The sequence below is a fragment of the Solanum tuberosum genome, unplaced genomic scaffold (genome assembly GCF_000226075.1).
Source record: "Solanum tuberosum cultivar DM 1-3 516 R44 unplaced genomic scaffold, SolTub_3.0 scf00121, whole genome shotgun sequence".
Taxonomy (NCBI): Eukaryota; Viridiplantae; Streptophyta; class Magnoliopsida; order Solanales; family Solanaceae; genus Solanum; species Solanum tuberosum.
In genome coordinates, this window is record NW_006239046.1 from 126,529 (window position 1) to 151,309 (window position 24,781).

Consider the following 24,781-nt stretch of genomic DNA (forward strand, 5'->3'; position numbering starts at 1 on the left):
AATTATCGAAGAATTCAAGAGTTAACAAACAATCTAAGGGTGTGGGGATTGGAAATAGATGTCACATATGGGTAATTGTGCTGCTCTATAGTGATGAACATTCATGAATAGGCTAAGTCATCTTCATTGACATTAATTGTCTTTCGATCTCAAAGCATCTATGCATATAATCTCCTTCGGTCTCATCTAAATGCCAACCTAAACATTCCAATACCTTACTATATTCTCTCTTTCAAGAACAAGGAAAATAGATCCAACCCAGAACCTCTATTTCCAAGCAAGTTACAGACATCAAACCTAAATTTCTAGTATCAGACTAATTACCCACTACAATCAATCTTTTTCGAGCATCGACCAAAGATCGAAAGTAGGAATTAAGTTTGCAAACTTAACCCATAAATTAACCACATGTTAATTAGACTAAATTCATGTATGAGCAGCAGCAAAACAGAGCATAACATAATACCCACTACATTAAATCAACATTCAACCCCATAATTGCACCCCTAGATCTTAGGATTTTAGCCACCCATCATAAAAAGTAAAGAGATTATACCTTCCATGAAAGCAACAATGGGTAACATGAAATTAAGCAATTACAAGTAACCCATTTTGGATTTAACTTCAATTTGTCAATTTCAAGCACAAAGTTGTAAAACCCCAAAAGCTAGAAAAGTGTTCTTCAAAGGTAAATTGTTCTCTCTCTAAACTCTCCACACCCACTCTAATATAATATGATCTCCTGTTATCTGATATTTAATTTATCTCTTATTTGGGCTATTTATAATTTCTTAAAATTAGGCCCAAATTTCAATACGCGATTTAATCGGCTACATTAGTCGGTCTCGCCGAGCTCGTTCAGCGAATCACCTTTTGCTCATCAACTTGCCTTGTTATGCTTTAGGCTTAAGGTGTTAGAACCTCAATTGGAAAACTCGATTGAGTAAGCCTTTCACGTTTGACATATCTCTGAGTACCACCTTGATTCGCCTTTTGAGCATTCAATCATTTTTTACACTGTCATTTTGGGAGATGTTCATCAAGGCCGCCTTTCTCATTCGGCGCATCACCTTCTCCACTGGAGTCCGTCGACCTGATTTGATAACATAAGTGTTATGCACTGTCATTTTGGATGAGGTCGTGCTCAATTGGCGATCTGCCCTTCTTGTTAAGCGATCAACAATGTATAATTTGTACTTCTTTTTGCATTTTAGGTCATTCTTTCAAACATCAATCCTTGCTTTGTCCAATTACCTTCATAGCTACGAATCATCAACCTTAATTTCCCAGCCGAAAGCCAAAAAGAGAAGCCCTTTTCAGCATATAGAACTAGAAAGAGAAGCCCCTTTCAGCAGGCTTCCAGGTTCGCAACTATACTTGTCTCTTAATCTCCTAGCGGAAAGCCAGATAGAACTTTGATTAGAGAAAAAAATCAGAGCTTGACTTTAGCTGGAAGAGCAGAGCATAAAGCGCCTACTTAACGAGCAAGAGCAACGAATAAAGACAGACTTTCAAACCTCATCGTGGTCATCTATCAGCCTCCCGCATCCATATTCCTAAACATCCCTAGGAGGAGAATAAGGATAGCTAGTCACAATCGATTTTCTCACCTACATGATATACGAATCCAAGACTTTCTTGCTACAGGCTAGATGGTATCAAACCACAGGACATGGAAAAAATAGCAGCTTTGTAGGTTTCGCCATAGTAGGGTAGAAAATAATAAGAAAAAACAAATTAGAACCAACACCTCGTTCGCCAAAGTATCGCTGCCACAATGGAAGGTGCCCAGAAGTTGGGTATTCCTTCTTAAGAGGACACTAACCCTCCCGATCTTGCTAGCCGGGGGCTCAGTCTTTCAAGATTCAATCTTTCCCCTTCCGGTCCCAGGGAATCGCTCTTATAGTAGGAGGTTTACTATGTCCCCAACTTCTCTTTATTAAGAAAGTAGGTTGTCTACTATAATTAGATTAAGATCGTAAAAACAGAAGCTTGTAATATAGCTAGACCAAATTCAATAAATGGAGTCCGGTAATAACATTATGAAACTGAACCCATATGGCAGAAAGCAGAAGCGGCGGGTACGTCTGTTCGGGTTCATTCATGTCCAATAAACTTCAAACAAAAGGAGATTCGGGTATCAGAGTTGAGCGGACAGGCGACGGGAGGATGGGGGGAAGAGTAAAGACAAGACGAAAGCAAGAGTTCCGGCATCTTACTTTACTAGTTTCATTTCCGTATGATAGTCACCCCTTTCTCACTACTCCCTTTCTCAGTAAAGCAGAGTGAGTATCTTCTTTTCTTCTATTATTATTTTTGAATTGTTTTCTTAATTAAATATATGAATTAAGGTGAATTCATGATCAACTTTACTTGCCATAATAATTGCCACTAAAATAGGTCTCATTTACCGACATTTATTGTATTGTTACCGGCAATAACAAATGCCACTAAATATGAAAGCTTTACTGACAATAATAATTGGCGCTAAAAGTAATTACAATTAGCAACATGTCCACCCACGTCATGCAATACATAAAATGCCTAGATCTATTACTAAGCACATAGACAAACTACAATGCAACTTCCTCTGGGATACCACATTGACAAAAACGAAACCTCACATGGTAAGTTGGGAAGTAGTTACTAGAGACAAGGCTTACGAAGAAGTGAGTCTCTAACAATGTTCAATTAAAAATGACACTATGATTACTAAGTTAGCCTAGCGCCTGTATAAGCATAATAACTCCTTGTGGGCCTCCCCTTCTCACCAAAAAATACACTAGGAACACATATCTCCATAATCCCCATATACACTTAAAATGTAGCTCTCCTTTTTGGAGAAACATCATCTACAGTTGGAAAAACTGTATTGACAATAGTAGATGGGATCTAGGAAGAGGAAATGGAATCTCACTATAGTTGGATAAATGGATCCCACAACTACATAGTTGGTCCTCTCATCCTTAATGACCAGAAACTTAAAATTAGTGATCTAATCAAAGACGGGCACTGGTTCTCTGATGGTCTATCCTTCGATCTCCCACCAAAAATTAAAAATTGAATTTTAGGTGTCCACATACTTAAAAACTCCCTCCCTCTAGACATAAGGGTCTGTCCCTTACTGATAATGAAAGTTTTTCCACAAGTTCTACCTATAGAGCTCTGAGATATTATAACACATGCCTATCAAAGCCTCTGTCCTAGATATTGATTGGGGGATCATCCTCCCCCTTCTTTATATGAAATATCTGGCTTAATAGGAATAATAATCTCCATCATAACCTCTAAAATGAAATACCCTAGTCCTTATCCATATCGAGAGCCTTAAAATTCCTCCATCTCACTAAGGAACACAACTATACTAACATCCACAGCTACAAACCGAAACCTAACTATAGGACCCCCCCCCTTACTCGCCAACACAAACTAAACATTGATGGCTCCTTTAATACAAATACGAAAGAAGGGGGCATTAGATGCATCATCAGGGATAAACAGAGCAACTGGGTAGTAGGTAACCATTTGAAAATAAACACCAACTCAACCACCAATGCCGAAATCACTTTATGGACTCCAATTAGGCTTAAAATACAATATCACTGATATGGAGATATCCACAGACTCTATTGAGGTAATAACCATGTTGAACCTTAACACAAACATTTACTTAAATATTGTTGATGAATGCAGGGAGCTACTGCTATGATTAGGGAAGCCACCAATCAAACACGAGTTTCGAAAACAAAACAGGGCAGCCGACTTGCTAGCTAGGAAGGGGAAGATGACGAAGAGAAGTTTTTGTGAAGAATGGACAGTTCCCCTAATGTTTGCTTTAGAAGTTTTGAAAGCAGACAAGGGTGAAACTTCTTTTGTTAATTATATTACTGATGGTTGTATTAACACAACTCCAAACTGTAAACTTAACGCTACAAGTAATGTAGTTGATCCTGTATTGATGCATATTATATAATTAATATTATCTTGTCTTGCTTATAAAAAAAAAGGTGGTAAAATCTTTAGTTCAAACAAAGATAAGGGGTGATAAAATACTCATAATATTCCGATTTTTGTTTATAGAAAATGAATTTATGGGATGAATATATATTTATTTACCCTAAAGAAATAAACAGAAAAAAGAAATAATAAATGAGAAAAGGAACATATAGGTTGAGAGGAGAAAGGGTAGTAATCTGTGTTTCTCCCTTTTATCACCCTCAAGCCTCATCATCAGACACAGCTGCATAAACCCCATTTTCCTCGTCTTTTATTTTCTTTTCTCCATTCATCATCGTCAATAAAAACATATATATGTAATACAACCTACACCAATATATACACATACAGAGACGAGGAAAAATAATTTTAACCCAAAAAAACAAACAAACATGAAAAACAGCCGCAACCACCATTCCGCCATCGAAACGGCCGTTTCCTCATCATCAGCTGAGCAATCTCACCCGGCTGTTGCCCCACCTTCTATGACATCATCACCTGCCACCTCATCATCGGAGAAACCAACGGCACCGGTGGAGGATGTAGCTGCTTCTCGTGACCCTACCTCCGTCACTGCAGCGGTGGCGGAGTTTGTCACAGTTGAGCGGCGGAGTGCTTACGGCGCTGTTTGCAAATGGGCAATAGCCAATTTTACAAGAGTAAAGGCCAGGGCGTTATGGAGCAAGTACTTTGAAGTCGGCGGTTTCGATTGTCGTTTGCTAGTTTACCCTAAAGGTGACTCACAGGCATTGCCTGGTTATATTTCTGTATACCTTCAAATTATGGACCCTCGCAATACAACGTCTTCCAAATGGGACTGTTTTGCCAGTTATCGTCTTGCCATTGAGAACCCTACTGATTCCTCAAAGTCCATTCATCGTGATTCATGGCATCGATTCTCTTCCAAAAAGAAATCTCATGGATGGTGTGATTTTACTCCTTCCAATTCCATATTAGACCCTAAATTAGGGTTTTTATTCAACAATGATTGCATTCTTATCACTGCAGATATACTTATACTTAATGAATCAGTTAGCTTTTCACGTGATAACAACGAATTGCAGTCAAATTCTGTTTCCAATTTAGTGGTTACTGCTTCCTCTGGGGATGTTCTCAGTGGGAAATTTACTTGGAAGGTTCATAATTTTAGCTTGTTTAAAGAAATGATAAAGACTCAGAAAATTATGAGCCCCATTTTTCCAGCTGGGGAGTGTAATTTGAGGATTAGTGTGTATCAAAGCGCGGTAAATGGGGTTGAGTATTTGTCTATGTGTTTAGAGAGTAAGGATACGGAGAAGACATTGATTTCGGATCGAAGTTGTTGGTGCTTGTTTAGAATGTCAGTGTTGAATCAGAAGCCGGGTTTGAATCACATGCATCGGGATTCTTATGGAAGGTTTGCTGCTGATAATAAGAGCGGGGATAACACAAGCTTGGGATGGAACGATTATATGAAAATGATGGATTTTATGGGATCAGATTCAGGGTTCTTGGTAGATGACACTGCTGTTTTTAGCACTTCGTTCCATGTTATTAAAGAGCTTAGTAGCTTTTCAAAGAATGGGGGACTGGTTGGACTGAGGAATGGGGGTGGTTCCAGGAAATCTGATGGTCACATGGGAAAGTTTACATGGAGGATTGAGAACTTCACAAGGTTGAAGGATATTTTAAAGAAAAGGAAGATTACTGGGCTTTGCATAAAGAGCAGGAGGTTTCAGATTGGTAACCGGGATTGTCGGCTGATCGTTTATCCCAGAGGTATGCCTTATGCTGCCTACAGTAATCTCATCGCATATGAAAATATGTTTCAGTATGCTCACAGCTGCTTTTGTTGCCTTTATAGTATGGTGTTAGTTAGTGAGGCTTGGTTTCAGTACGTAAACAAGTTCCTTCAATATTTTGCTATGGTAAATCTGATATCAAGGCTCCATGGAGACTAGAGAAATGTGTTCATGTATCATGTATGTACTTATCTGATCATGCAAAGTTCTTGCTTCCAGCATAAATGACCCTTTTGAGTCATAAATTTAATGTTGTGCTACTTGTTAATACACCCTCAATTGCTTGTGCTATTTTGTGATGAGCATGCTAATTCTTGAGCACTATCACTACCTGTTCTTCAAAATATTTAGTCATGTAGCTTCCTTTTATATCTTTCTTCATTTAGCCTTTCTTTGGAACTAAATGAGCTTCATTGAGATGGTTGTCTACTGCTTCTATCACATGTATCACATGACTGATGTGTGCTACGTTTATCTACTAAATGAGCTTCGTTGAGATGCTTGTCTACTGCTTTTATCACATGACTGATGTGTGCTACATTTATCTACGGTATCAGGGCAGTCTCAGCCACCATGCCACCTTTCAGTGTTTCTTGAAGTTACAGATTCGAGGAATAGTAACAGTGATTGGAGTTGTTTTGTGAGCCATCGGTTGTCTGTTGTGAACCAAAAAATGGAGGAGAAGTCCGTCACCAAGGAATCTCAGAACCGATACTCTAAAGCTGCAAAAGACTGGGGTTGGCGTGAATTTGTGACTCTCACTAGTCTCTTTGATCAAGATTCTGGATTTCTCGTTCAGGATACGGTCGTGTTTTCTGCAGAAGTCCTTATCTTGAAGGAGTCATCCATCGTTCAAGAATTGGTAGTTGAGGATATTGAGCTAGCAAATGCTGGTGCTCAGCTGGACGAAGCTGGGAAAAGAAGTTCATTTACTTGGAAGGTGGAGAATTTCTTGTCCTTCAAAGAAATAATGGAAACACGGAAAATATTTAGCAAATATTTCCAAGCAGGTGGATGTGAGCTTCGTATTGGTGCGTCATTTTCTGCGTAAACCCCATTGTTTAAATTTTTAACTTTGTCTGTGTGCCATTGTTTTGACAACTGGCAGACTTGCTTCTTGTTTTACACTGCAGGTGTATATGAATCTTTTGACACTATATGTATTTATTTGGAGAGTGATCAGTCTATTGGCAATGATCCGGAGAAGAATTTTTGGGTTAAATACAGGATGGCGATTCTGAACCAGAAAAGTCATTCTAAAACTGTATGGAAGGAGTCTTCCATTTGCACTAAAACTTGGAATAATTCTGTTCTTCAATTCATGAAGATCGCAGATATGTTGGAATCAGATGCGGGGTTTCTTGTACGTGATACAGTTGTCTTTGTCTGTGAAATTTTGGACTGTTGCCCTTGGTTTGACTTTGCTGACCTAGAGGTTAGTGATCACTCGTTTTCTCTACATATCTGTTTCTTGTTTGTGGGTTTGTTGGAGGGTAAGGGGAGGTATCTGCAACTTCTCTGTGTCTGTGTCTAATCTGTGTGATCATAAAATCTCAATCACCTTCATTGTCATTTGTTCCATTCTTCCACCAAGAGATCTATATTCATGAACAACAATCAGCTCATGCGTTTAATCAATTTAGTTAACTGTAAAAGATGTGCCTCTATGGTTGAATTGTTTGTCTTTAGCGAACTTTTGGACATAGATTTGGTTGAAACTTGAAAATAAGAGTTTTTGAAAAATAGTTTTTGGAAGTTGAAATTGTGTCTGTACATGCATTTACTTGGAAAAAGGTTGGATGTTTTGAAAGTGGAAGAAAAAAATTTGGACAGTTTTTGGAACTTGTTTATTTTTTCTTTCGCGAACTGATTAAATTCCATGAAAACAAACAATGTTTTCAATTTTTTTTGAATAAAAGCTTAAAAAATCTATGGCCAAAAAGGGAGCTTAATCTGCCATGAGGCAATATGCAACTCATTCTGCTCCCACTTTATATGAGCTACAGTGAAAATTGCTAATGTTACATTTTGGGTGTGGGATATTGGCAGCTTCCTAATATTTACAGTAAAGAACTACATGAAATTTCATTCTGCTCCTTCATTAGTTCATTATATGAGTGGCAGAGAAGAACTGGAGGAAGACTGATGATAACAAAAAGGAATAGCTGGAAATAGTGCACCTATGATATACAATATTTTTTATCCAAGGGTGTGACTTAGTGGTTAATCGAGTGGGTTGAGAACCATAAAGTCTTAGGTTCAAATCCCAGCAAAGATAAAATACTAGGTGATTTCTTCCCATCTGTCCTAGCCTGGTGGACAGAGTTTACCTAGTTTCTGTTACTGGTGGGAGAGGTGGTAGGTACCTTGTGGAATTAGTCAAGGCGCGTGCAAGCTAGCACAGACACCATGGTTATAAAAAAAAGATACAGGATATTTTTCAGCTTACTAATGAATTATAGATGTACACTTGGGTTCTTTTTGAGAATGTCTTAATTTGTATTTAGATTGAGGTCTCAGATTGAAGCTCTTTCTCTGTTCTCTTTCTTATCTCCCCTACTCTTGTTATTTTTTTCTTCTTATTATTCTCTTTTCCTGTAGTGTTGCATTTACTTTTCAAGTTTTCAGATTTCTCTCTCAAAAAAGTAGATGGTGCTTATGTTCTTAGATTTAAAATAGAGAAAAGAAGATTTGAGTGTCAAATGTCATGCATTTGTGTTCAATATTCAATTTTATTTTTCGTTGAATATGCTTCAGAATTTATCTTACTAGCACTGAAGCTTGGACTTGAACCTGGTTTGGTGGTTTTTCTTTTCCTGATATAACCATTTGGTCAGGCTAATCTAGATTCGTGTAGGCCCTTTAAAAGGGAAAGTGCTTCCTACCATGGGTTCTCTGTTCTCAGGGCACAGAATATGGAAGTTCCATAAAACAAAATATGGACATACTTCAGATGTACCTTACCCCAAAAATGAAACTCCCTCCTGCCCATAAACAATGCACTATTGCAATTTGCAGGTCAATGAGTTTTTATTTGATTGTGATTTTTTACGAACACTTGTTTCATCTTTTTAACCATAAAATTGTGATTTATAACACATGTAATTTTAAGAAATTATGTAGTGCTCATCATTCTTTTTGGGCTAATGGGAGTAATATTTCATATTCTTACCGATTAATGAAAAGATATGGACATTCTAACTCAATATTCCACTAATGTATATGAGATATTATTAGATTATATCTGTGTGCCAAAATACTTTGCCTGATATTATTTACTCTATAGTTTGTATTATGCAACTTAAACATAACCCGTATTCATGACCCAGACCTCCCCAACCCTTAAAAAAAGAAAAAAGGAAGAAGCACATTTAAGAATAGCCTAAACCTTGTCTACAAAAAGAATTTACTCACCCTGACTAACAAGACTAATAAAATAGAAGACCATATTAGCATGTAGTTAAATGCTTAAGATGACAGTTTGAAGAGTACAAAAAATTGTCAGATTAAAAGTGTTGCACAATGTAATGCAACGATGTTTCCAAAATTAGGTCTATTTCTAGACTCAAATATAAAGAAATTCTTTGCTTGTTTTATGGTGTAAACTGGAAAATGTATATGAGGTACACAATCTGATAAATTACTCAGCTCCTGGCATGCCAAGAAGTTTTGCATCTCTATATTGTATTTAGCTGCACTATCTTAGTGCTGGTGCAGTTACAATAAAGCTTTGTAATTTTTTAAAAAGATAATATTAAGTGGTACTCCCCTCTAGTCCATCCTAAGTGAATTATTGGGGTATGACACACCCCTTAAGAAAAATATTTGAAGACATAAATTATAGGCTCTTTCCACTATTACCCTTTTGATTATATCCAAATTAGTCTCCCTAGAAAATATAAAGTAGTTAAGAACCTCATTAAATACACAGTAAATATGGAAAAAAGCCCCAACAATTTTCTTGAACTTTGAATAGTTCACTTAATTTCAACTATGAAAAATGTCCCAACAATTTAACAATTACCATTTTCGAAAAATGTCCCAACAATTCACTTATTATGGACTAGAGGGAGAATTAATTTTTTATGATAAAAAATATTTTTTATGAAGTGGTATTAGTTGGTTTCATTTAAATTCTTTTAAGAAAATAAATTAATGTTTTTTTCCATTAAGTAAACCAAGGTTTTTCTTTTGGATGGATAAAAAGGAGAGTCGGTCAATATTTTTAGAAGAGAGAGTATCAGTGCTTTTAAGGCTTAAGGCTTACTTGCACTGTGTTTAAGTGTTGAAGTTTGGTGTAGTGCAGGCTGTATGCTTCCCCTCACGTAGGTGATACCTCAGCATAGGCACCAAGACACTGAGGCGTGTGCTTAGTCGCCGATAGGCTTGTGCTGAGGAGGCTGCCGCTAAACATAAATGTAGCTAGCAAAGAGGCGTCTTTATTGTGTAAATATTGGTAGACATGGTAGTGATTATGAATAGGAATTAGTTTTAAGAAGAATATTCAATTTTAATTGGGAATTGAAAATCTGGATCATTATAAAGTAATTTCTTAATGTGATTGTCGTAATTTTTTTCATGTTGCACTTGATAGTACTCCCTCCGTTTCATATTAATTGAATTGTTGAGACATTTTTCATTTTTCAAATTAACTTAATTATTCAATTTTCTAGACTACTTTTAAAATGTTCTTCCAGTTTTACCTTTCATTAGTTAGTATTGGAATTAGTTATTAATTAATGTTTAGTTATTTTAATCATAAATTTGTCAATAATTAATAAGGTTCAAAATGGAAAGTTATACCTAATTTATGCGTTAATCTTCTTTTCTTAAAGGGTGTGAAACACCTCAACAATTCAATTAATATGAAATGGAGGGAGTAGTTTTTTTCTGTTCATTTATCCAATGTATTTGTGTTTGTATCTATTTTGTTGCATTACATTTATGTATCTTTAATATTTTCTTCATTTGCATTTTTTCACTAAAGCGTGTTGTTCATATACTTTTTGGCCTAGAGTGCTAGCGATTTGCTACTTCCCTAGGCATTTCACTTTCGACACGCTGGCGAGTATTATAAGTTCATATTAATCATGTTTTTTGTTATCTTAGACTTAAAATATTGAGGTCAATGGGACGATTGGGTGGCAATTGCATCCCATTGACGTTTATCCCATAAATTAAAACGCCTCCTCCTGTTCATTGCTTCCAAGGATCTGTAATCCAATCATCTGTTGGGCCAAATGGGCCTTACTGTCTGTTAAGTATGTGGCATAAAGTACCATTTTGGTACATTAACCTTGTTTATAATCAAATAAGCTAAGGCCTAAGCAGTGTTGTGAAAGGCGATCGCAGTGAGGCGACCCTACATCGCCTATAAGCTTTGTGGTGAGGCGATCTCAAAAGGCGACGCCATGGCGAGAGGCGAGAAAGGCGTCTCCTTTTGTTTCTTAAAAATAGGCGTCCAATTTAGGGTTTTAAAAGTTAAAAAGGTAATTTTAGGGTTTTCTTTCCAAATTTGCACAGTTGCATTTGTAGCTGCATTCTTAGACTACGACTGTGATTCCAACCAGTTGACTAGACTAGGCTGCTCTGACGACCGGCCAGACTTTCCTATTGACTCCAAAGTCCAACCAATACGTGTTTCTTCTTTTCTCCTTCAGATTTCTTTTTCCTCCTTTAGATTTCAGAGTTACTTCTACCTCTGGTTTTTTTTCTCCCTGTTTTAACGTTTGTTCTGTTTTTTTCTCATTTAAGTTCTAGACTTTTAGTATGTAATGTTTTTTTTTCAGTTGAATTGAAATATTTGTTAATATGTTATTGCTATTGGGATTTTGATTATTTATATATGCAATTAAATATTTTAATTTTTTGTTATTAATTGACACTGCACTTCAAAAAGGCGAGCGCGTCGCCGCTCGCCTCGCTTTGTGGCAAGGCAGACCCTTGTCGCCTTTTGTTGCATTTCACTGTCCAAAACACTGGGCCTAATGGTATAGCCATTACATACCTCGAGTCTAAGCTTGTAAAACTTTGAATCTTTTCCTTCCTCAATCCAATTAATTCAAGAATCTCTGCTAAAAAGATAATTGAAAGTGACTTGCTATGATATTACACCCAATTGGTCTTTCATCCTAGCTAAGGGTTTAGCCCATGGCTAACTCAAACCATTATTCATCCCCAAAATTAAACCTTAAGGGTCTGTTTAGAAGGCCATCTTGTTATTGGATTTAATTGGGTGTAATTACACAGTATCATTGCTAGCATCAATTAGTTGCAAAGGATAGTACAAGTAAATTAAGTTTGAGCTCACAAAAAATGAATATAGCCTCCTTGAACAAAGGTGGCTATTCTTGAACCCCAGGGTGCAATAAACTGCAATTTGTGTTTTTGGGTTATCTACAGGTGTTACATTGAACCAGCTATTAGTTCACTGTATTCTGCTTCTTCAGAATCTCTGTTTTTGTGTTTTCTGCTTCTTTTCTTTTATCCTATGACCAAACAACCCCTGCTCTTATTAGTTGGGGCATTACATGTGGCTTGGTCTGGCAGTGTTTAGTTGCAAATCTCTTTTCCCATGAATATTAGTTGCTAGTAGAATATTTATTTGTATGATCTTAATTTCTCTATCTTGTTTCTTCAATTTTTTCTAGGTGTTGGCTTCTGAGGATGATCAAGATGCTCTGACAACTGACCCTGATGAACTCATTGACTCAGAAGATAGTGAAGGGATCAGTGATGAAGAAGATATCTTCAGAAATCTTCTCTCTGGAGCTGGGTTTCACCTCACATATGGGGATAATCCATCGCAGCCACAGGTCACTCTAAGGGAAAAACTCCTTATGGATGCCGGTGCAATAGCTGGGTTCTTGACGGGACTTCGTGTGTATCTTGATGACCCTGCTAAAATAAAGCGTCTACTCCTTCCTACTAATATATCTGGTTGTAGTGATGGAAAGAAGGTAAATAAAAATGACAAATCCTCCCCCAGCTTAATGAACTTGCTGATGGGGGTAAAAGTGTTGCAGCAAGCGATCGTTGATCTACTGTTGGATATTATGGTTGAATGTTGCCAACCTTCCGAAGGAAGTTCGAGTAGTGGGTCATCCGAAGGGAATCCTAAAACTTTTCCAGATGGAAATGGAGCAGGTAGTCAATTGGGGTCTGATAGAGCTAATGGTGCAAATGAACCTTTGCAACTTTACACCCATGATAGACTGGATACGGTGACAGATGAGAGCATGAATTCATCTGCTGTTCAGAGCTCAGATATTGATGGGATTAATGCACATGAAAAGGCATTCAATGGGAAACCTATGCATCCGCATCCGCCAGAAACATCTGCTGGTGGTTCCTCTGAAAACCCTTCCCTTCGTTCTAAGGTACAACTGCTATCTTCCTGTTGAAGTTTTCTGGTTTGATATATCTGGGTATATAGACCATTCAAAGAATCTTTAATTTCAGACTAAGTGGCCAGAGCAGTCTGAGGAGCTTCTTGGACTGATAGTGAACTCCCTGAGAGCACTTGATGGAGCTGTTCCACAAGGTTGTCCTGAGCCAAGGAGGAGGCCACAGTCAGCCGAAAAGATAGCCCTTGTATTGGATAAAGCTCCGAAGCATCTACAGCCGGACCTAGTTGCTTTGGTTCCAAAATTGGTTGAGCATTCAGAACATCCACTTGCTGCTTATGCGCTTCTAGAACGACTTCAGAAGCCAGATGCTGAACCTGCATTAATGATTCCAGTAAGATAATCTTAATTATCTTTCATTTCTTCCAAACATACTTGAAACATTTGTACCTTCACATTATTTCTATCACATATTTGTTAGAATAGGAATAGGAACATGAATAGTATATAGAAACCTACTTGAAAAAAAGACTGATATTGTGTCTATAAATAGAGTTTCATACACAATTCAATAATGTTTTTCTCCTTTATTTCTTACATGGTATCAGAGCTTTGGTGAAAAATATTAGGGAAAGAAAACAAAGTCATGGTCACCATGCCTCAATTTTCTGGTGGAGTTTTCTGTCATCTTCTTCTGTCGGGGTCATGCGAAAACTAACACCACCATAGGGTCCCCCACCTTTTGCCGACCAAAGCTCAGCCTACCACTCCGGCAATCGGCCTCACACATGCCTCCTAGAAGCCTGTCACCTTCAGCAAGATCTGACCACGCGCCGGCGCATGAGCCTTTTCCAGTAACTTTCTTGTTCAAGATTTACTTGTCTCTTAATTTCATGACGACCCGTACAATTTATACCAAATTTTGAGCACTTCTCGGTGAGGAAATCATTGTTCCAACAACTTAGTACTATTTCTGGCGAATCCAGGCTGTTTCCAGCCACTTTTTTGGTTGATTATTTTCCTTTAGGGTCGCCCGATCATTCTGACCTACCCATATAGTTTAGTCCTGATTTTAATCACTTTCTGGCAGTTAGATCTGATTTTCCGTCGTCCAAAACAAGTTTTTTATTTCAGATTCCGGCAACGGTTTGTATTTTTCAGATTTTAGGCTACAAAATTCTGATTTCACTAGATATCTTTCAACATTGCCAAACTAAAGACTTCGTAACACTGAAGTATTTTTCTAAGTATTGAGGTTGCTCAGTCCAGATCAAGTATTGCTATTTTTGACACAATATGCTGTAGACATTCTTGAGGAGAGAAGAGTGATGGGATGTAGACCCATTGTTACTCCTATGGATCCAAATGCTATTCTCTTGCCAAGACAAGGGAAGCCACAAAGATATAGGCAGCTGGTTGAAAGTTGAATTATCTCAAGGTGACTAGACCTGCCATCTCTTTTCATGTGAGTGTTGTAAGTCAGTTTATAACTTCTCCTTGTGATAGTCATTGGGATGTAGTTTGTATGCTGCAATATATAAAGTTAGCTCCAGGGAAAGGACTACACTTTGAGGATTGAGGTTGGATATACATACATTGATTGGGCATGGACGTTCTACATCAGGCTATTGTGTTTTAGTAGGAGGTGATTTGGTGTCCTTGAAGAGTAAGAAACAAAGTGGGGTTGCTCGATCTAGTGCAGTAGCAAAATATCGAGTAATTACTGTAACAACTTGTGTACTAATTTGGATCAAACAGTTGATGAGAGAACTAAAGAAATCGGTTTAGATGAAACTTGTGTGTGATAATCAAGTGGCCTTTGATATCAACCCTTCGGGGTGGCCCAGTTGTTTGGGCTTGAGACTTCCATGTTGGACTTGGAGGTCTCAAGTTCGAAACCCCTTGCCAGCGAAAGCAAGGGGTTTGCCTTCTGGGTCGAGCTCGTCGCACCAAGCTTGCGTAGTGCGGATTACCTCTCCTGTTTGCGAGCTATTGCATAAGAGCAGGGGTTTTACCCTGTGCATACCCAAAGGATAGCGGCTGCGGAAAAGGTTTCCCTTGTCATAAAAAAAAAGTGGCCCTTGATAACGCATCAAATGTAGTATTTTCATGAGAGGAGTAAACACATTAATATCGACTGTCACCTTGTCACAAAAAAATTCTCAGGAGATATTGTTACAAAACTTGTCAAGTTGAGTGATCAACTTGCAAATATTTTCACCAAGTCCCTCATCGGTCCTCGTATTAATTACATTCGTAACAAGCTCGGTACATATAACTTGTATGCACCAAGCTTGAGGGGGACCGTTAGAACAGTAATAGGAACAAGGATAATATGTAGAATCCTACTTGGAAAATGATTATAGTAATATAGTGTCTATAAATAAATTCTCGGTGCAATAATGTATAGATGCACAATTCAATAATATTTTTCTCCTTTATTTCTTGCCTATACATTTAGCATTCAGCTCTTATGTAGTGACATTTTAGTGATCTGATGGCTTTAAGTATTAATCTCTCAGGTCTTTGGTGCACTCGGGCAGTTGGAGTGTAGCAGTGATGTGTGGGAACGTGTCCTTTTCCAGTCATTTGATCTGTTAGTGAATTCCATTGATGAACCTCTTGCAGCAACTGTTGACTTCATATTCAAGGCTGCCCTTCATTGTCATCATCTTCCAGAAGCAGTATGCATAAAATTTGGTTTGATATAATTTTTGGTCTTATTTGTCACCCTTCTACAAGTGTAATGTTTTGATTTCTCTGCAGGTCAGAGCCGTACGTATCCGGCTGAAAAAACTAGGCAATGAAGTCTCCCCATGTGTTCTTGATTATTTGAGCCGAACTGTAAATAGCTGTTCAGATGTTGCTGAAGCTATTCTAAGAGATATTGATTGCGAGAACAAGTCTGGTGATAATTGCTCGGCTGTACCATGTGGGATTTTCTTATTTGGTGAAAGTTGTCATACTTCTGAAAGACCACGTGAAGTGGATGAGCAAGCTTTCCTTTCAAATCATCATTTTTCCGATATTTATATACTTATTGATATGTTATCAATTCAATGTCTTGCCCTTGAAGCTTCCCAAACATTTGAGAGAACTGTAGCTCGAGGGGCCATTGTGGCTCAGTCTGTAGCCATGGTCTTGGAAAGACGTTTTGCCCGGAGATTAAATTTGACCTCTCAATATGTTGAAAATTTTCCGCATACTGACGTGATTGTGGAAGGGGAAACCATTGAGCAATTGACAGCCCAGCGAGATGATTTTACATCAATTCTTGGTCTTGCTGAGACATTGGCACTCTCTAGAGATCCACGTGTAAAAGGTTTTGTAAAGTTGCTTTACACCATATTGTTTAAGTGGTATGCTGACGAGTCTTACCGATTGAGGATACTCAAGAGGCTTGTTGATCGTGTTACCATTTCAAGGGAAAATGCTTGTGAAGTAGATCTATATTTGGAGATATTGATAATCTTGATGTGTGAGGATCAGGAAATTGTTAGACCAGTCCTAAGCATGATGAGGGAGGTTGCTGAACTTGCCAATGTTGACCGTGCCGCACTTTGGCATCAATTGTGTGCTATTGAAGATGAAATTATGCGCATTCGCGAGGAAAGAAAAGTGGAAAATGCCAGTATGGCTAAAGAAAAATCTATCATGTCCCAAAAGCTTAATGAATCGGAGGCGACTAACAACCGTCTCAAGGTATCTTGGTCATTATTGTTTCTTTTTTGGGATTCTACTTTTCAAAGCATGCTTGTTTGAAAGAATATCTCATTCTTTTTCTGGTGATTTTGATTTGACAAACATTGAACATCAGTCTGAAATGAGGATTGAGATGGATCGTTTTGCTCGGGACAGAAAGGAACTCGCGGAACAGATACAAGAAGTTGAGAGTCAACTTGATTGGCTACGGTCTGAGCGGGATGAGAAAATTTCTAAGCTCACTGCAGAAAAAAGGGCTATTCAAGATCGTTTGCATGATGCCGAGGCACAACTTTCCCAACTGAAATCACGGAAACGTGATGAATTGAAGGTATGCATTCCATCATTAATTGGCATGTGTTATTTTTTAAGCTGAACCCCTTTGAGTTTGTTATATAGCTTCAAACCTTTATGAGCTTTAGTTTGTTCAGTCTTTCCCATGATTTCCACTGATGACATTACTATTTTTCTATCTTATCTTTTTGTTACTACCTGTTTATATTTTTTTTTTCTTTCTCCCCTGAAAGCTCTTATTCTGTCTATTGATCATATTACCAATTGAGTGGTGCGTTCTGGTCATTTTATCAACAAATTTATACTCCCTCCATTCAATTTGTTTGTTTGATTTTGACTTGGAATTTAAGAAAGTAAAGAATAAACTAAAGATATGTAGAATTTATCAAAATGTCTTTTAATCTTGTGGTCTTAAACATGTCATGTGGAAAGTTAGGATTAAAGAGTTGCCAAAAAAGGAAAGAGACATTCTTTTTGAAACCGACTAAAAAGGAAAGTAAGACATAAATTAAAACGGAGGGAGTATTTTCCCAACAACAACAACATACCTAGTGTAACTCCACAAGTGGGGTCTGGGGAAGGTAGCGTGTATTCAGGCCTTACCTCTACCTTGAGAGGTAGAGAGGTTGGTTCCGATAGACCCTCAACTCAAGTAAAAACATGACAAAGCAAATTTCCTGAATGAGTTAAAAATTTCTTTGAAGCTTGACATTCTTGGTGTCATTTCACCAGATTTTTTATCTACACAAGTCAATTCATTATGAAATATTAAGGGTCTGATGCTACAACTTACCTCAATTAGAATCAGTTTTTTGGTCTTGCCAGTTTCCGAGTAAGACTCTGAATCAGACCATGTGGCATTCTTGTTAGGTGTATCATTTTTTATTTTGCTGCTCTTTTAATCTCATAGCTTTGTTGCTTTCAGATGAGTTTAAGTTGCACCTAGACCTCAAAAGTCAAACCATGTTGTTAATTATGCCAATAACCTTTCATGTGCAATCAAATAATAATATCAACGTTCTATGCCAGTATTTATAGTAAATTACTTCATCCGGCACCAATTTGGTTGACACTCTTTCGTTTTTTGTCTTCCCCTGAAAGATCAAAGCCTTTTTATATTTAGATGCTAATTATTTTTTCTATTCCCATTTTTGCTAAACATAACTTGCTATAGAGGTCCCAGTGAATACAAAAATAAATTACAAGGTTTTTCTGATAGTGTAGGGGCCAGTTTGTGCACCTAGACTGTTCTACTTGGATACCTGCTATATCTCCCACCAGCAATAGCTATTGGGTAATTCAACCCACTACGATTTGGGCAAATGGGATGAGATCACCTAATATCTTTTTTTTTGTCTTTGCTACGATTTGAACCCTGGTCCTCCACTATTTGGACCCGCTGCATTGTCAATAGACCATACCCCCTTGTGTGGAACTTTTGCAAGGGTTCTTATGGTGTTATAGTGTTTGCTTTGTGATTTCTTTTTTTCTTAGACGCCATAAGTAGTCAACAATGCCAAACAATAAGACAGTGGAGTATTGCTTTTGTGCAACCAAATAAAGGTTTTTTTTGTGTGTAGAACCCAGCTATTTGATTATGTTTTACTTTTCTTCAAGGAGTGCCTCCAGAGTCACTTTTTTTGGAACTGCTGAAAGGTTCAATCTAGTTCTTGAAGGATTGGAAATATTCAAAGACCTTTGACAATTGTGCTTGCAATAGTTGGAAATGGAAGTTCTTGTGTTTTAAATTTGTATGCGCTTCTGCTGTTAATGCAGAATAACTTCAGGATTTTACTAACTCATTAGCTCTGGCGTAGATAGTTTGTGTAGTTAGCCAGAGATTTTTTTGTAAGCTCAAATGCCAGATCTTGTAAATTTTGCATCTTCTTGATGCTGTTATTAATACCACTTATCTTATCAAAAAAAAATTGTATGCGCTTGTTTCTTTTTATTTTACTTTGGGATGTTCTCCAAATGGATTCACACATGACATATTTTTCTCTTTCCCTGACTGATAAACTATCAATCTTTCAGAGAGTGATGAAGGAGAAAAATGCTCTTGCGGAAAGGTTGAAGAATGCTGAAGCTGCACGGAAAAGATTTGATGAGGAATTGAAACGGTATGCCACAGAGAAAGTGACCAGAGAAGAATTACGAAAATCACTTGAGGATGAAGTACGCCGCTTGACTCAAACAGTTGGGCAAACGGAAGAGGAGAAACGTGAAAAGGAGGAGCAGGTTGCTCGCTGTGAAGCTTTTATCGACGGAATGGAATCTAAGCTGGAGGCTTGCGAGGTTTTTGCTCTTGATATTTCTTGTTCTATTTCCTGATATTTCGTCTTCCACCATCATTATGGTGGTGGTTTAAATCTTTATGTTGTGAAAAAGTAAGAAAAAAGGATCTTTCCTTACTTGGTCAAATATCACAAAATATATAAAAATGAAAAATATATATTAGGCAAAGCAGCCATTATAGTATTTATTTTTTTACTCCTCCCGAATGAAGGATGGATATTTGATCATTTAGGGAGTATTTTTTCTTTCTTCAGTGTTAAAAGAGGGTAGATGATTTTTCTTGTAGAGCCCACATATACATAAATTACCGGTAGGGTTCAATTCTATCCATTTTTTACTCTATATTTCTTTTCTCTTTCCTGTGGGATTATACTGGGTATTTTGTTGTTGTATCTTTCTTCTCTTTGCTTTTTCATGCAAGATAAAGAAAGTTTTTATTTTTTTATACAAGTAAAAAAGGGAAAAGAAGAAAAGTTAGGACTGAATTGCTTGATTTTCCCCAAGCATGTTGGGGTTTAAATAGTGTTTACAAGTAAATTGTAAAAGAAAGGAAATATGGAAGTAATCCTAAAAAAAGAAACTAATTATTAATAGTTCCTGTTCCTATTTACATAATTATAGGGATTCTAAACCTTATAGATACAAGGATCGAGTTCTTGCTATTAATATTTTTCTAATTCTTAACATCCACTCCCTCAAGTTGGAGCTTATGTATTGTGTATGCTCCTTAGTTGCCACAAACATACTCAATTCTGGAGCCACAAAGGGATTTTGTTAAGTTGTCAAACTCTGTCACAATCTATTGTCGATAAAAAATGACAATATACTTATACATGCTTTCATTTGTTAATGAAACACTGTACCCGAAACAATGTGTACTGCTACTTGTTTTTTCACATTTAAATTTCATGGATAGTAGAATGAGATGTTTGATCCCTCTGTCTGATGTAGGCAGGATTCCAGTTCCACTTGTCTGAGCCACATCAACTTTGTTTTCTTTGGAATAAGAAAACAATCTTTTTTTTCTTGCTTTTGTGAGGTTTAGAAGAGAAATATAAAAAAAATTTCTTGGGAAGGAAGTATTTTTTTTTTCCAGTTCTGTAAATTGAAACAGAGAAAGTGAATGAACTTTTGAACCAGAGAGAACTTGCTTTTAGCAGAAAAAGAATTAGAGGAAGAAGTATGAGATAATTTTCACAGTAGGTAGAAAGAATACTGGGAGTTTGGAGTCAAATACTTGCTCTGTTAAAGAATATTTGAGGTTGGGAGAACAAATTTTTAGAATAGGGACCAGTGTTTTTGGGAGCACGAAGCGGAAAAAGCGACAAGGCCATGCTTCACGCTTTAAGGGAAGCGACTACTTCATTGAAGTGAAGCACAATTTTTAACAAAGACAAAAAGATAGAGATAATTTGTATATATAAACAAAAGTTTAAATTAAAAACTAAAAAGTAGATATCACAAAATTCTCCATAGACCATAAGACAAAAATCAACAACATATTACATCACTAGTAAGTAAAGAAATCAGCAACATTTTATTATTCACTGTTAAAAAAAGTTCAGCAACATGTAACTTAATCAATAATCACTGTTAAGGAAAAAGAATATCATATAATTTAATAAACAATCACTGTTAAGAAAAAAATATTCAGCTACATATAATTTAAAAAATTAGACCAAAGAAGAGAAGAAGAAAACAGAGATGAAGAAAATGAACCCCAGGCTAGCAGCACAACTGCACCAGAAATAACTAAGAAGGAGGAAGAAGGGAGAAGAAAGAAGAAATAAAAAGGAGGAAGTACCTGGTTTTCGCTGAAGGTTGAGGTTGAAACCCTAGTTTTTTGTCGAGGTTAAGTTGCGTTATTTAAAATCAATGATTTCACACTTAAGAAATATATCAATGATTTTACACTTCAGAAATAAATGCCATCACTTATCTTGAATGGAGATGAACAGTACTTGAATGGAGAGAAGAACATTGATAGCCAGAGAGAGTAGCTGTGCTAGACCCTGGAAGAAAGAAGAAACCGAGAAAGTATCGGCCAGGCGACCGATACTCAGAGGCTGACACCACATGTTGCTAGTGGAAGCTATTCAAATCTTTACCAAGATCTTAGATGCTCAAACGGACCTTAGGCTTAACTAATCTGAAAAACTTACTCATGAGGCATTGAAGTGAAAACTGTCCAAGACCATGCATGCCTAGGACTAGACATCTGAATCATGAACATTATGACATGCGGCCTAACATCAGATAAACCAAGAATTGGAAGGTTTGGCTTTGATACCATGTAAAAAATGAGAAAAGGAAGAGATGTCAAGAATGAATTGCTTGATTATTCCTTCAAACATGTTGGGGTTTAAATAGTGTTTACAAGTAATCCTGAAAAGGAAAGGATATTATGCTAGTAATCCTAAAAAAGTTAAGGGAAGTAATTATTAATAATTCCTATGCCTATTTACACAATTGTAGGGGTTCTAAACCTTTCCTATAAATTCATGGATAAGATAGTTCATGAGGTGAGCATTGTCTTAAGACCTTATAGTACGCCATCCACAGTCAATGTGGGACTCTTAACTTGTCCTATTCATACTAAACTTTTTCCTTGACAGACTGCCATTAAACCCATGTTTAAAGGAATATGGAGAACATGTCTTATTCATATATGCATTTCTAAAGTTCGTAGAGCATGATTTGCTAAGCTCCTCTGTCCAAAAAATAAACTATCTTATTCATTCTTTTTTTCTTTTGGTTGTAGCAATGGAAGTACAAAAAAAGGGGAAAAAAATCCTTGAATAGCATTACTCGTGGCAGCTGACCAACTTTTATAGAACTTTTCTGAAAGAAAAAATTGAGGGCTAGCCCACAGCCTGCTATGGGCTGAGGTGCGCTAGCATTTTGAGAGTACTTTCACATGAAAGGCAGGACTGGGTTAGGCTGTTGAGTTCTATATCCTACTAGGGCTGGTTCAAGTGTTTTGAGTCTATATAAGAGTACTGAAAAAAAATCCTTGAATAGCATTACTGGTGGCAGCTGACCAACTTTTATAGAACTTTCTGAAAGAAAAAATTGAGGGATAGCCCACAGCCTGCTATGGGCTGGGGTGCGCTAGCATTTTGAGAGTACTTTCACATGAAAGGCAGGACTGGGTTAGGCTGTTGAGTTCTATATCCTACTAGGGCTGGTTCAAGTGTTTTGAGTCTATATAAGAGTACTGAAAAAAAATCCTTGAATAGCATTACTGGTGGCAGCTGACCAACTTTTATAGAACTTTCTGAAAGAAAAAATTGAGGGATAGCCCACAGCCTGCTATGGGCTGGGGTGCGCTAGCATTTTGAGAGTACTTTCACATGAAAGGCAGGACTGGGTTAGGCTGTTGAGTTCTATATCCTACTAGGGCTGGTTCAGGTTTTTGAGTCTATATAAGAGTACTGAATTTTTGTTGGTTACTTGGACGTGCCTTTCTTGCTATCACTCTCTCAAAGGTCGCATAAGAGTGTAAAAGCTAGCAAAGCTGTGGATCTTTTTTTAATTTCTTTTGTTCTTTTTATTTTCTTTTACTTTTTAGAAACTTTATATTGGTCAAAATAGTAAAAAATGAAAATGCATAGTAACTTTTTCTTTAGATAAGTAGATATTAGGCCAATTCTAATAATTTGATGATTTAATCTTTTTCCTTCGTGTATTTTTTGGCTTTTTTTCCATTTTTCTTCCACATCATTAGTCATCATTGTTACTGTACAAATTTAGCAATTTCGGTGCATCTTGTGACTCCTATGTGTTTCCGTGGAACTTACGGTGATAGGCATTAGTATCAAAATTGATTTTTTCTTTTGTTGCTTCATTTTCAGCAATACATCCGTCAGCTTGAAGGATCACTTCAGGAAGAAATGTCTCGGCATGCCCCACTGTATGGAGCTGGCTTGGAAGCTTTATCAATGAATGAGTTGGAGACATTATCACGTATTCATGAAGAAGGACTCCGACAGATCCACGTTATCCAACAGCGCAATGGAAGTCCAGCTGGTAGTCCTCTAGTAAGCCCCCACAATCTTCCACCCACTCATGCTTTGTTTCCTGCTCCTCCTCCAATGGCAGTTGGACTTCCCCCATCCCTTGTTCCGAATGGTGTTGGGATCCACAGCAATGGGCATGCAAATGGTTCAATTGGGCCGTGGTTCAATCATTCTTGAATCTAGGTCTAGGATGACCCATGTTATGATCAAGGTGTTTAGGTGTCTCGTCCTCGAGCCTTGGAGCTTGGTCGGAGAGCAATGTGTAGGCAGTCGTTTGGTCATGTTTTTTAATTTTCAAATTCTCTTGGCATAGGCTGGTTGCACTGTGGGGAAAAAAATGGTAGTCATCCTATAGCATCAACAATTTAACGTTTATGGTTTTAAGCTTTTTTGTCAAATCAATTAAAATGCATTAGAAAGTTTTGATTATAGTTTGTCTGGTATTCTCAGAGAACTCTCAATGATCCTCATTCATGCCTATCAAAATAATTGAAAAAAGTCCGGCAGATGCCCTTGTTATTTTTTAATTTGGTTACCCTTATAGAGTTTTGGTCTTACGGTTGACCTCCTTTCCTTCTTTGCTCCTCTGCCTGCTTATGAATCAGTGAGTCTTTACAGTTAGGGTGTGGAGGAAAACATTTTCTACTTTTTCATACATTTTTTCTAGAAAAACAAGTTCTTTCTTAGTCCAAGTACTGGAAAAAAAAGTGTTTCATAAGTGATATTTCAAACACACCCCTTTTAACTCTTGCACCCATAGCCTTTATCCTTGCCACCACTCTCATCTCTCATAGTATAGAAATATTTTTAGGATGATATTTATTGTTTACCTACTTATCACTCAAAAATAACTAACAAATTCATATATATATATAATATATATATATTTATTTTTCTTGCTTGCTATAGATCACACTTGTACGTCTTAAGTTTTTGCTCAGACCTTGAGTGCTTAAGTGGTCTTCTATTTCGGCTATCGTTACTAGGTTAGTTCCATGGACGGTGACAACTTATTTTATTGCATGGAAGTGACTAAATTATTTCTTCTAACAAAAATGTGATTTAACTTTATCCAAGTATTATGAATGTCACCAAATTATTTTTGTACTAAAAGTTATATATAACTAGGTTGGTTTTGATTTTTCACATATCAAATCAAATTATTTGTGTAGGATTTTTAAATCAATCAAACTAATAGAACTCTCGGTTTTTTTTCCCAAGTTTTTACAGTAAAGTATTCATACAAACATATAATTAACTCGTGCTCCAAATATTTCTTGAGTCCTATCAAAATACAACTATCTAAGATGTTTTTTAAGAAATTAACATATAATATGAAATAAATGAC

General features: G+C 37.0%; 1 protein-coding gene across 1 annotated transcript; it reads left to right on the forward strand.

Moving 5' to 3' along the window:
- The first annotated feature begins 4,161 nt into the window (after positions 1-4,161).
- On the forward strand, positions 4,162-23,864 carry LOC102581430 (uncharacterized). Its single transcript, XM_006350290.2, has 10 exons — positions 4,162-5,754; positions 6,335-6,808; positions 6,911-7,212; positions 12,428-13,156; positions 13,239-13,517; positions 15,646-15,807; positions 15,890-16,825; positions 16,941-17,156; positions 19,154-19,414; positions 23,269-23,864. Exons 1-10 carry the CDS (start codon positions 4,389-4,391, stop codon positions 23,608-23,610), a joined length of 5,067 nt encoding a protein of 1,688 aa, XP_006350352.1. The 5' UTR covers positions 4,162-4,388; the 3' UTR covers positions 23,611-23,864.
- The last annotated feature ends 917 nt before the right edge of the window (positions 23,865-24,781 follow it).